The sequence below is a fragment of the Dendropsophus ebraccatus genome, chromosome 8 (genome assembly GCF_027789765.1).
Source record: "Dendropsophus ebraccatus isolate aDenEbr1 chromosome 8, aDenEbr1.pat, whole genome shotgun sequence".
NCBI classification, from domain to species: domain Eukaryota; kingdom Metazoa; phylum Chordata; class Amphibia; order Anura; family Hylidae; genus Dendropsophus; species Dendropsophus ebraccatus.
The window spans coordinates 91,555,356-91,569,648 of record NC_091461.1 but is presented as its reverse complement, the minus strand read 5'-3'; the positions used below and the strand labels follow the sequence as shown (position 1 = coordinate 91,569,648).

At 44.9% G+C, this 14,293-nt stretch overlaps 1 protein-coding gene across 1 annotated transcript in view; it reads left to right on the top strand.

The window, feature by feature from the left end:
• LOC138799616 (oocyte zinc finger protein XlCOF22-like) overlaps nucleotides 1–14,293 on the top strand; it is a 35,103-nt gene that overhangs the window by 6,838 nt on the left and 13,972 nt on the right. Inside the window, exons 3-7 of the mRNA XM_069981061.1 lie at nucleotides 250–381; nucleotides 457–580; nucleotides 668–753; nucleotides 870–975; nucleotides 3,256–3,921. Coding sequence (XP_069837162.1) covers nucleotides 250–381; nucleotides 457–580; nucleotides 668–753; nucleotides 870–975; nucleotides 3,256–3,921 — 1,114 coding nt within the window. The remainder of the gene's footprint in view (nucleotides 1–249; nucleotides 382–456; nucleotides 581–667; nucleotides 754–869; nucleotides 976–3,255; nucleotides 3,922–14,293) is intronic.

Below are 14,293 nucleotides of genomic sequence, written 5' to 3'. Positions count from 1 at the left end.
GATGCCGGTGGCAGGGCTAATGCGAGCGGCGGGGCTGTGGTCGCCAGGGGGTTAAAGCACATAGTCACAGCGGGATGTGCTAACATAGGCATCAATGGTACTGGATCCGCAGCTGATCTCGCTGCGAATCCGCAGAAGTGAGATCCACTACGGATCCGGTAGGTGTGAAGGCATATAATAATGTTTCAGGGTTTGAAAGATTCTGACAATGTAAGAAGTGATATTCACCAGGTCTCTTTTCCTTTTCAGAATTACACCTTAGTGAAGAAGACCCAAAGCCCAATGATGATGACTCCCAATCACTCCATCCTACATAAGGAAAACAATCAGCAGACCATCCTAGAGCTAACAAAGAAGATCATAGAGCTGCTGACCGGAGAGGTGAGCGCTGCTGCGGAGGCATAAAGTAATGCTATGGCGGTGGATGACTGGATAATGACTGTATCATTATAATAGGTTCCTATAAGATATCAGGATATCACCGTCTATTTCTCAGTGGAGGAGTGGGAGTATTTAGAACAACATAAGGATCTGTACAAAGACGTCATGGTGGAGAATCACCAGCCCATCTTATCACCAGGTAAGAGAATCCCTTCACTGTACATAGACAGCCCATCTGGTAATGACATATAAGTAACATAGTCCACCTTCTTGCTTTTTCCTATAGTTGGAACTAGTCATCATAATACACCAGAGCGAAGCCCTAGTCCTTTATGTCCGCAGGAAAATCCTTATATTCCACTGGATCATCAGGTAGATACTATATCTAATATATAAAGGTACAGTATTGTATTACACTGAAATCTCCTATTAGACTGCTCCAGCAGTCCTCTCATTTTTTTTACTATTTGTTCCACATGTTCAATCAGAGTGAAGATCTGATCAATATTAAAGTTGAAGTTATAGAAGAAAACAACATTTATTTGAAGGGAAACCATCAATGTGAGGAAGAGGAGAATAAAGAACTCTGCTCAGGTGAGTAATCATCATTCACTATATGGTCAGTTTACACAGAGATTTATCTGACAGATTTTTGAAGCCAAAGCCAGGAATGGATTTGAAAAGAGGAGAAATCTCAGTCTTTCCTTTATGACATAATCTCTGTTTATAGTCTGTTTCTGGCTTTGGCTTCAAATCTTTGGCAGATAATCTGTCAGATAATCTTTCTGTGTAAATGGGCCCTAAGGGTGCGTTTACACAGAAAGATTTATCTGACAGATTTTGGAAGCCAAAGCCAGGAATGGATTTAAAAAGAGGATAGATCCCAGTCTTTCCTTTATGACCTGATCCCTGTTCATAGTCTGTTCCTGGTTTTGGCTTCAAAGATCTCTCAGATAAATCTGTCTGTGTAAACGCACCATTAGACAGGTCGATGTGCAGCCAACAAATGAGCATTTGTTTGTTTATCAGCTGACTACTAATCCTTTTACACAGGCCGCTTATTAGGAAAGAACTTTCTAGAAATGCTCATTTGCCCAATAATTGGCCTGTGTAATGGTGCGTTTACACAGACAGATTTATCTGACAGATCTTTGAAGCCAAAGCCAGGAAAAGACTATAAACAGAGAACAGGTCATAAAGGAAATACTTGGATCTATCCTCTTTTCAAATCCATTCCTGGCTTTGGCTTCAAAAATCTGTCAGATAAATCTCTGTGTAAACGCACCCTAAAAGGTCCTCTCGTAACATAGTTAATTTTAGAGGGGGTTTAAAGGGGAAGCCCTTCATCAGTTCTGAGCTCCTTATTGAGAAGTTAGGAGCATAGTTTAACAACTCCTTCTTTCTGCCCGATCAAGAAAAACATTGTTTTATGTCCATACCGCTACTAAAGCAAGTATCCTGGAGGTGGGCGGTTTTCCCTCTATTTTCCCTGACTGATGTATAGGATGACAACAGTTTTGATGGATCAAAACTGCTGAAATATTTCCCCTAAAGAAAACACATGCATCAAGTTCAACCTAAATAAGATAAATTATACATCATTCAATACTAAATTATTTATACCCCTCAGTGTCACAGCACCTGAATCACATAAGTGTCTATCTCCATCTTTGGGTCCCCACCAGGACTGTTTATGCTGCCTAAGGCTATGTTCACACTATGTTCAACTGCCTCTGTTTTACATGTTCCTGCAGCCGATACTGCCATACCGGCCACAGGAACATTATTTTATTTCTATTTTAATTTGCGGGATCCTTTGGGTGTACCTGCACTCCAATTAGCTATAGCCCTCTCTGCAATGTACAGCCGTTAGCATGGCCAAAGATTGTGTAACTACGGCTATATCATAGTGCCTGCTGTGTGTCACATTAACTAATGTTCAATGCAGCACTACGGACGTTGTTTTAAATAAAAATCACGACCATAGTTTTCCGTATTTTTTACACTGTGTGAACAAAGCCTAACTGTGTATTCCAGCAAATAACTTTAAAACAGAAAAAAACTGTGCTCACCTTCCTACCCCTGATATTACACGCCAACCCCAAACCTATTTTGGATCAAAAGTTATCAACAGAGAAAGGGTCCATTTACACAGAAAGATTATCTGACAGATTATCTGCCAAAGATTTGAAGCCAAAGCCAGAAACAGGACTATAAACAGGAAACAGGTCATAAAGGAAAGACTGAGATTTCTCCTCTTTTCAAATCCATTCCTGGCTTTGGCTTCAAATCTTTGGCAGATAATCTGTCAGATAATCTTTCTGTGTAAATGGGCACAAAGCTGCAACAACAACCAGTCACGTTTCCTATAATGCACAGCTGTTTGTTCAATGTGTTGTCCATACTGCCAAGCACAGAGCTGAGGCTGGGCACAAAGCAACTTTCTATGCTGATAACTTTAAACCACAAGATATATTGCAAATCTAATTGTGGCAAATAATTTTTGAGAAAATTCTGGTTTTCAGATGTTTGACATGATCACCTTCCCATGGAAATATTTGCCCTTGATGAAATGTGCCAGTTTTCATGATGGCGACCATGTTTCCATGCTTGACATGTCAATTCTTTGAGCGGAGAGTGGAAGCGTGCCAGCCCTCCCATAGAGATGCAGTCCGACACTGAACAAGGCGGGATTCCGCCCCTTTTGCTCAGTGTGAACATACCCTAATAGAGTAAGGTCATGGGCCAAATGGGATCTACAGTATAATGATAGACATTCTATTGGTCTTTGTTAGAGAAGACAAATGGATTGAAGAATGATTTAAAATATCAGTATGTGTTGGAAGGGAAACTAAAATGTAATTCTATTTCCAGCAGATGACTATGCCCAAATCTCAGTGGGACATCCCTTATTTCCATATTACGATGCAGAACTTCCAGATATTCCTCATGGTACTTTTTCTGAAAGCTCAGTTACCCCAGACAGACTTTTGACCCTTCCAAGCATCAATCTGTCATCAGATTTCACTAACTACATGGAAACTACATTTGACAATTCGCAGGCTGGTAACGAAAGTGACAAAATTTATAAAGAGAGTAAAATATATCAATGTTGTGAATGTGGGAAATATTATAAAAATGCATTTAATCTTTATATACACAAGAGAATTCACAGAGATGAGAGGCCATTTTCATGTTCAGAATGTGGGAAATGTTTTACGAAGAAATCAGTTCTCGTGGAGCATCACAGAGTTCACACAGGGGAGAAGCCATATGCATGTTCAGAATGCGGGAAAAGTTTCACCAGGAAATCAATACTTGTTGAGCACCAACGAAGTCACACAGGAGACAAGCCATTTCTTTGTTCAGAATGTGGGAGATGTTTTGCCAGGAAATCACACTTGGAAAGACACTTGAGAACTCACACAGGCGAGAAACCGTTTTCATGCTCAAAATGCGAGAAAGGATTTATCCAGAAAATACATCTTATTGAACATCAGAGAATCCACACCAAGAATAAGCCATTTAGCTGTCCAGAATGTGGGAAATGTTTTACCCAGAAATCACATCTTGTTAAACATCTAAAAATGCACAAACTGAAAAGCCGATAACAGGGTTCAGACGGTTAGAAATGATACTTTGTGCTAGAGAAGCAACCACCTGCTTGCGGATACCAGCAAACGCTCAAAGAGCCATGAAATACTGGAATGTTCTTTGGGAAAGAGCCAAGTTGCTCTGAATGGTTTCCTATGGTAATGGTAAGTAAGGAGGAGAACAATTGACAATAAATTTAACCTTGAAAGTAATTTACACCCAAAACACCCTTGGACATGCATGGAGTTTAAGAGATCATGTGATTTTATATGAAATTAAAAATTGATTCTACATCCCAGATAGTAGTAACTATTCTCTACTTCATAGTCCTGGACTAAATACATCCTTGGTGCACAGCCCCAGTATGACGTTATTAATATGTGATCGTTCTGTGGTGTCCAAACCGCTAAAACATTCAGCCCATTTTGCCTACTAGATACCCTGAGGGGTAGAGATTGTACAGACAGGTACAGCATTGGAGCTCCTATATTTGAAGCCATATTAGACCATTGTATCTGTTTCAGCAAAGAAAAGGAAAATAGTAAATAAGGTTGATACTATGTTTCTAGTTTAGGAGGGCTCTGGTATAAGGGTTGGTTATCCATGACCTCTAAATCTTAAAAAGGCACTGTTGCGGAAATTTTATTTTAAGAAATCAACAGGGGTTGTGATCGCAAGCAGTTTTGCAATATACTCTATGGCCCAGATTTATCAAACGCTGTAAAATAGACCGGAGTAAACTGCCCACAGCAACCAATCACAGCTCCTCTTTCATTTTACCAGATCTGAAAGCTGTTCTGTGATTGGTTGCTGTGAGCAGTTTACACCAGTGTATTTTTTACACCATTTGATAAATCTCCCCCTATTTCTTTTTAAAAAAAAGTTTTCTATGTTTAAATCAGCGTTATACATTTGGCACTAGGTGTCTCCCTTTACTGCACAAGTGTATAGCTGCTGCGTGTTAACATTCAGTAGCAGAGAATCCTGAGGGTGCTCGCATTGTATGGTCAGCTCTCCTGTCACACAGCACTAACATCTCTGTAACCACACAGGGACTTTATACAAACTGAATTGCTGCATAACAAAAAGAGCATTGTCTCCTGGTAAGCGCAGCAGTTCACACTATGTATATTTGAGGCTGTATTTGTGAGGCTGTATAGCAACCAAAACCAGGAGTGGATTGAAAACACAGAAAGGCTCTGTTCACATAATGTTGTAATTGAGTGGATGGCCGCCATTTAATGGCAAATATTTGCTGTTATTTTAAAACAACGGCTGTGGTATTGAAATAATGGCCGTTATTTACTGTTATATGGCGGCCATCCACTCAATTTCAACATTGTGTGAACAGATCCTTTCTGTGTTTTCAATCCACTCCTGGTTTTGGTTGCTATGAGGACCTGACATGAGGACCAAATACAGCCTCAAATATACATAGTGTGAACCCAGCCTAAGGGTGCAAACACACAGGAAGTATATGCAGCAAGTTTCTCGCTGCGTAAACACAGTGAAACTCGCTGCATATCCCGTCCCTGTGTAGTCAATGGCAGGCAAAATTGTTCATCCCTGCTGCGAGTTTGTCTGCAGCCCGCCCTTTTAACCCCCCGGCCGCCGGAGAGTATACTTTACCTAATCCCGGCTCCGGCGCTTCCCCGTGTCTTCAGCAAGCCGGAGCGGGGACCAGGTAAAGTATATGCTCCAGCCAGCCTCGGCCCGCAGCCTCCTTAACACATCCTGCAGCCCCGATCATCCCCTCGCCCGCCCGGCAGCCCTGATTGGGGCTGCGGGTGGGGGGGTGATCGGGCGCCCGTGGGGACGATCAGGGCTGCAGGATGTGTTAAGGAGGCTGCGGGCGGCGGCTGGCTGAAGCATATACTTTACCTGGTCCCGGCTCCGGCTTGCTGAAGACACCGGGAACCGCCGGAGCCGGGATCAGGTAAAGTATACGCTCCAGCGGCCGGGGGGTTAAAATGGCGGGCTGCAGACAAACTTGCAGCAGGGATGTTCATCCCTGCTGCGATTTTGCCTGCCATTGACTACACAGGGACGGGATATGCAGCGAGTTTCACTGCGTTTACGCAGCGAGAAACTCGCTGCATATACGTCCTGTGTGTTTGCACCCTAAAGATCTTCTCTGGACAGCACTTTATACTTGATGTCCTGGCAACTATAGGATGACCTATAATATATAAGCAACCCCCATCAAGGTTACTTATGTATGTTGGAAACGTCATGAACCTTCTGAAATCCTATTTATTTTCACATACTCAGGACTTTCAACTTTATGCAACTTGTATTATACTGTACATGGGTTTTATATGGTCAGTATTATAGTAAAATAATGTGACAATCTAAAGCTTGTTATGATGCATTATTTCTTTTTCTTTTGGTGGTATCACAATATAGATAGTATAATCTGCTGAGTTATATTATGTTGTTATAATATATTATTATAATTATATTGTTATATTGGCCCTCATATATCAAAATTGTTTAACAGAAACAAGGGCCTAGCAGCCTGTAACAACCTTGACAGAGCTTCTGTAAGGCTAAGTAGGTATAGTGCCGACCTTCTCTCACCTACAGCCCTTGTCCCTACCTATTTGTCCCTAAATGGCGGCCCCTAACTGGGCGACGGTCCCAACACTGAACTACATGCAAGGGGAGGCAGTGAGAATGGACACATGTCAGTACAAAGACATACAGAATACACAACACAATAAAGTGCAACCAGAGAAGCCAAGAATCAAAACCTATATAGCAGTGGGGTACAATATCAGAATCCAACCGTGCAGTCGAAACAAGCAAGGGTCAAACTGGATTGGTTATTTGAATACTGCCCGATTCCTGGGCGTGGCGCTGTTCTCTCGCTGTGCACTGGCCCGGCTCTGTGCACTGGGAACAGGCCCGCTGCTCCCAGTGTGACAATATCCCCTCCCCTCTCCCTATAGAAACTTGACAGGAGATTATACTCTGAACCACTAACCCGACTCTTCTACTGGGAGGAAGCATTTTTGACAAGATGAGTGCGGTAGTATTTCCAAGAAGGTCTCACTTTTCAGAGAGGTCAGCCCTTGACTTCTGAAGGTTTAGGCCCTGACGTGTGTAAGATAAAATCACTTGATCCACATGGTCCTGGTACTTCCGGTTGTGTGGGCAACTATTAGGAAGTTTCCAAATAAAACAAAATCCCTCTATTATATGGGCAGCAACTTCTGCAACTACTTTGGTATGTAAAAATGTGGGAAGGCACAGGTAAAACATACTTGACAGATTACCTAAAATGTCTGGGAGACTCCCAAGAAAAAGGTGGAGTCCTCATGGATGAAAAGCCTCTTAGGTGCCATGCAAACCTCCCATAAGCGACCCCTGAAGATTATTATGCTTTGCCATTGCAATGGGATGCTGTATGTGTACAGAGTTTGGTTGTGTTCCAGACCTACACAGTATTGGGCAGATGGCTGATTGTCTAATATAACACATATATAATATATCAGTGTGCAGGGTGTAACACAGTCTTTGCAGTTAAATTCAAGCAGATTTTAGCGGCTATAAGCCTGATGGGTATAATAACATATATACAGATTGTCCCATAGAGAGTTTGTATTATAATAGCTGTGAGCTGGCCGTCCTGATGTGATAACATTCTATTTACTCCCTTTTTCTACCCTGTATCACGGCGGCCATGCTCACAGTCTCTATACTGGCCTGGCCCACATCAGGACACAATACACCGCACTCAGGCGCAGTACTTGGATGTCACTGATGGGGCACTACTTGTCGGCCACTACTACTGCCTTATTGTCACTGATGGGGCACTACTTGTCGGCCACTACTACTGCCTTATTGTCACTGATGGGGCACTACTTGTCGGCCACTACTACTGCCTTATTGTCACTGATGGGGCACCACTTGTCGGCCACTACTACTGCCTTATTGTCACTGAAGGGGCACTACTTGTCGGCCATTACTACTGCCTTATTGTCACTGATGGGGCACTACTTGTCGGCCATTACTACTGCCTTATTGTCACTGATGGGGCACCACTTGTCGGCCATTACTACTGCCTTATTGTCACTGATGGGGCACCACTTGTCGGCCATTACTACTGCCTTATTGTCACTGATGGGGCACCACTTGTTGGCCACTACTACTGCCTTATTGTCACTGATGGGGCACCACTTGTTGGCCACTACTACTGCCTTATTGTCACTGATGGGGCACCACTTGTCGGCCATTACTACTGCCTTATTGTCACTGATGGGGCACTACTTGTCGGCCACTACTACTGCCTTATTGTCACTGATGGGGCACTACTTGTCGGCCATTACTACTGCCTTATTGTCACTGATGGGGCACTACTTGTCGGCCATTACTACTGCCTTATTGTCACTGATGGGGCACTACTTGTCGGCCACTACTACTGCCTTATTGTCACTGATGGGGCACTACTTGTCGGCCATTACTACTGCCTTATTGTCACTGTTGGGGCACCACTTGTCGGCCACTACTACTGCCTTATTGTCAGTGGCGTAGCTACAGTGAAGGCAGGGAAGGCGACTGCTATGGGGCCCCTGCATGAAGGGGGCCCGAGGAAGCCTGCCCTGCCTTCATGGTAGGTACCCCGCTCCCCCAGGGGTCCAGAGAGGAAGAGGGACCCCCACTGCACTGTTCAGCCCCCTCACTGTAGTGCCGAGTGAGCGGGCTGAACAGAGGAGCAGGACCTGCCAGACGGCACAGGAGAGGGATTAAGGACCTTTGGGTTACATGACCCAAAGGTCCTCAATACCTATGTGAAGATCAGCCCGAACTACAGGAGGAGGGGAAGCCTGGGAGCTGTAAGTGCTGTGTATGTGTGTCAGTGAGTGTATATATGTATCTGTGGGTATATGTATATGTCAGTATGTGTATGTATCTGTGGCTATATATATATATGTGTGTATGTCAGCAATGTCTGTAGCACTGGTGTATATGTGTGTTTGCTCCCAAAGATGTTCTGCAGCAGCTTCTATTAATGCTGGGCTCTAATAAAAGAACCCACCACTAATATCTGCAGCATTTTCTTTTATTTCTGGTTGAGTATTTCTTATTACACTGAGATGATTTCCCTGTGTACAGTCTACTCATGGTGTATACAGCAGCACTAGTGTAATCACATTACAGCGTATATATGTGTGTATGTCAGTGGCGTATCTGTATATATGTTAATGGTGCCTCTGTGTGTGTATATGTGCGTCAATGTCTGTGTTTGGCGGGGTGGTGGTGGTGGTGAGGGGGCCCACAGGATTTATGGGGCCCCGTACAGTTTTTTGCTATGGGGCCCCATGAATCCTAGCTACGCCCCTGCTTATTGTCACTGTTGGGGCACCACTTGTCGGCCATTACTACTGCCTTATTGTCACTGATGGGGCACTACTTGTCGGCCATTACTACTGCCTTATTGTCACTGATGAGAATTCCACAATAGTCTGTGTCCAGTCAGCATTCTCACAGCTCCGGCATTTCCGTGGCCATGGCTGCTGCAATATTACTGAAGCATGCTGCAACCTACATACAATAACACCTGTACACAGTGCAATATACAACACACTCAGCTCCTGCAAGAGAAGACATAAGGGGTTAATCTAATAATTCACAGCATGACCTCTGAACTAACTCTGCAATGTGGAGACCCCTATCATAGATAACAAATTATATACAACTATGTACTCTAATATAATAGATATTTGTTGTCACACATGCTTTATCTATTGTTCTCGCAATCTGCTGGCTAGGACCTTCCTTGATAGCACAGTACAGTCATGTGATCAGTCACATGTGGGGGAGGAGTCTCCTTGCCACATGACCAGGTGGGTGGGGTTTACTCAATGATGTTGATATGATGTTGTGCGGTGCTATGCAGGATAGGATTGGCTGTGGATCAGCTGCAGCGTAGGGGTCCGGATCACGATTTATGGAGTTTTAAAGGTGTGTATGTAGCAGAGCTGTGTGTCTGTATTGTGTATGTAGCAGAGCTGTGTGTGTATTGTGTATGTATTGTGTATGTAGCAGAGCTGTGTGTGTGTATTGTGTATGTAGCAGAGCTGTGTGTGTGTGTATGTAGCAGAGCTGTGTGTGTGTATTGAGTGTATGTAGCAGAGCTGTGTGTGTGTATGTAGCAGAGCTGTGTGTGTGTATTGAGTGTATGTAGCAGAGCTGTGTGTGTGTATGTAGCAGAGCTGTGTGTGTGTGTGTATTGTGTATGTAGTACAGAGGGGGAATCAGCCACATAGATCCTGACCGTTTTATAAATACAAATATATCCCATCAAAGTACCAGATAAGTTGGGGACCTCTGCTATAGTATAAAGTGACCCCGCAAGTTTCCAACATAGTAATAAATGTGGATTGCATAGTCCAGTAGTAGTTGTGGTAGTGCCAGGGTCCACTTTATCCATTTACAGCATGAGTAGGGAACCTCGGCTCCCCAGCTGTAGCAAAACTACAACTCCCAGCATGACGGGACAGCCAAAGCTTTAGATTTGGCTGTCCAGGCATGATGGGAGTTGTACACTCACCGGCCACTTTATTAGGTACACCTGTCCAACTGCACGTTACCACTTAATTTCTAATCAGCCAATCACATGGCGGCAACTCAGTGCATTTAGGCATGTAGACATGGTCAAGACAATCTCCTGCAGTTCAAACCGAGCATCAGTATGGGGAAGAAAGGTGATTTGAGTGCCTTTGAACGTGGCATGGTTGTTGGTGCCAGAAGGGCTGGTCTGAGTATTTCAGAAACTGCTGATCTACTGGGATTTTCACGCACAACCATCTCTAGGGTTTACAGAGAATGGTCCGAAAAAGAAAAAACATCCAGTGAGCGGCAGTTCTGTGGGCGGAAATGCCTTGTTGATGCCAGAGGTCAGAGGAGAATGGGCAGACTGGTTTGAGCTGATAGAAAGGCAACAGTTACTCAAATAGCCAACCGTTACAACCAAGGTAGGCAGAAGAGCATCTCTGAACACACAGTACGTCCAACTTTGAAGCAGATGGGCCATATACACATCATATACTGATCCTGCCACATACACCTCCCCTATACCATGACAGCACAGCGCGATATACACATCATATACTGATCCTGCCACATACACCTCCCCTATACCATGACAGCACAGTCACAGCGCCATATACACACCATATACTGATCCTGCCACATACACCTCCCCTATACCATGACAGCACAGTCACAGCGCCATATACACATCATATACTGATCCTGCCACATACACCTCCCCTATACCATGACAGCACAGTCACATATACACATCATATACTGATCCTGCCACATACACCTCCCCTATACCATGACAGAACAGCGCCATATACACATCATATACTGATCCTACCACATACACCTCCCCTATACCATGACAGCACAGTCACAGCGCCATATACACATCATATACTGATCCTGCCACATACACCTCCCCTATACCATGACAGCACAGTCACAGCGCCATATACACATCATATACTGATCCTACCACATACACCTCCCCTATACCATGACAGCACAGTCACATATACACATCATATACTGATCCTGCCACATACACCTCCCCTATACCATGACAGCACAGTCACAGCGCCATATACACATCATATACTGATCCTGCCACATACACCTCCCCTATACCATGACAGCACAGTCACAGCGCCATATACACATCATATACTGATCCTGCCACATACACCTCCCCTATACCATGACAGCACAGTCACAGCTCCATATACACATCATATACTGATCCTGCCACATACACCTCCCCTATACCATGACAGCACAGTCACAGTGCCATATACACATCATATACTGATCCTGCCACATACACCTCCCCTATACCATGACAGCACAGTCACAGCGCCATATACACATCATATACTGATCCTGCCACATACACCTCCCCTATACCATGACAGCACAGTCACATATACACATCATATACTGATCCTGCCACATACACCTCCCCTATACCATGACAGCACAGTCACAGCGCCATATACACATCATATACTGATCCTGCCACATACACCTCCCCTGTCACAGTGCCATATACACATCATATACTCATCCTGCCACATACACCTCCCCTATACCATGACAGCACAGTCACAGCTCCATATACACATCATATACTGATCCTACCACATACACCTCCCCTATACCATGACAGCACAGCGCCATATACACATCATATACTGATCCTGCCACATACACCTCCCCTATACCATGACAGCACAGTCACAGCGCCATATACACATCATATACTGATCCTGCCACATACACCTCCCCTGTCACAGTGCCATATACTCATCCTGCCACATACACCTCCCTTATACCATGACAGCACAGTCACAGCTCCATATACACATCATATACTGATCCTGCCACATACACCTCCCCTATACCATGACAGCACAGTCACAGCGCCATATACACATCATATACTGATCCTGCCACATACACCTCCCCTATACCATGACAGCACAGTCACAGCGCCATATACACATCATATACTGATCCTGCCACATACACCTCCCCTATACCATGACAGCACAGTCACAGCGCCATATACACATCATATACTGATCCTGCCACATACACCTCCCCTATACCATGACAGCACAGTCACAGCGCCATATACACATCATATACTGATCCTGCCACATACACCTCCCCTATACCATGACAGCACAGCGCCATATACACATCATATACTGATCCTACCACATACACCTCCCCTATACCATGACCGCACAGCGCCATATACACATCATATACTGATCCTGCCACATACACCTCCCCTATACCATGACCGCACAGTCACAGCTCCATATACACATCATATACTGATCCTACCACATACACCTCCCCTATACCATGACAGCACAGCGCCATATACACATCATATACTGATCCTGCCACATACACCTCCCCTATACCATGACAGCACAGTCACATATACACATCATATACTGATCCTACCACATAGCACAGTCACAGCGCCATATACACATCATATACTGATCCTACCACATACACCTCCCCTATACCATGACCGCACAGTCACAGCGCCATATACACATCATATACTGATCCTACCACATACACCTCCCCTATACCATGACAGCACAGCGCCATATACACATCATATACTGATCCTGCCACATACACCTCCCCTATACCATGACAGCACAGCGCCATATACACATCATATACTGATCCTGCCTGACCCAGTACAAGGACCCAATACAATAAGGATATAAAGCACCAGTGTCAGGAGAATTAGCCTGTACATAATAAACACATGTGTTCACCAACCTGTGGGTCCCAAGCTGTGGCAGGACTACAACTCCTATCATGCTGTGACTGTTGTAGTTTTGGAGCAGCTGGTGACCCACAGGTTGGGGAACAATATGGGAAGTGCTGTGTATAGAGGAGCAGTGCAGGGATATGGGGCAGTGTTATATGGGGCAACCCTGTGACCTAGGTGACCTCCCTCTCCCAGCACTCCCAGCCTCCCTACACCTACAGGATGATGAGAGTCAGTCAGTGAACTCACCAGACAGCAGCCCCAGCAGTCGGCACGGCCTCCAGCAGTCAGATAGTGAGGAGGTCACATGGTGAGGAGGGGGCGGAGCCTCTGTAGTCCGAGTGAAAGGTCCTAGCAGGTCCTTGCAGGCCATCTTCAGGGCAGAGCAATGATCCTGCTTGGGGTGAGGGGATATTCACACTGCCTGCCCAGGAGGGGAGAGAGTGGGAGCACATGAGGATACTGAAGGTGAGCAGGGAGGGGTAGCACTCTGAGGCCACCAGGAGTACAGGAGCCTGTAGTAAAAATTTTTTTTGGGAGATTGAAATTGCGCCCCCTGTAACTCACCACTAGATGGCGCCCTAGGCCATCGCCTACCCTGGCCTACCCTTTGTCCCGGCCCTGGCGGAAATGCCTTGTTGATGCCAGAGGTCAGAGGAGAATGGGCAGACTGGTTCGAGCTGATAGAAAGGCAACAGTGATAGAAATAGCCAACCGTTACAACCAAGGTAGGCAGAAGAGCATCTCTGAACGCACAGTACGTCGAACTTTAAAGCAGATGGGCTACAGCAGCAGAAGACCACACCGGGTGCCACTCCTTTCAGCTAAGAACAGGAAACTGAGGCTACAATTTGCACAAGCTCATCGAAATTGGACAGTAGAAGATTGGAAAAACGTTGCCTGGTCTGATGAGTCTCGATTTCTGCTGCGACATTCGGATGGTAGGGTCAGAATTTGGCG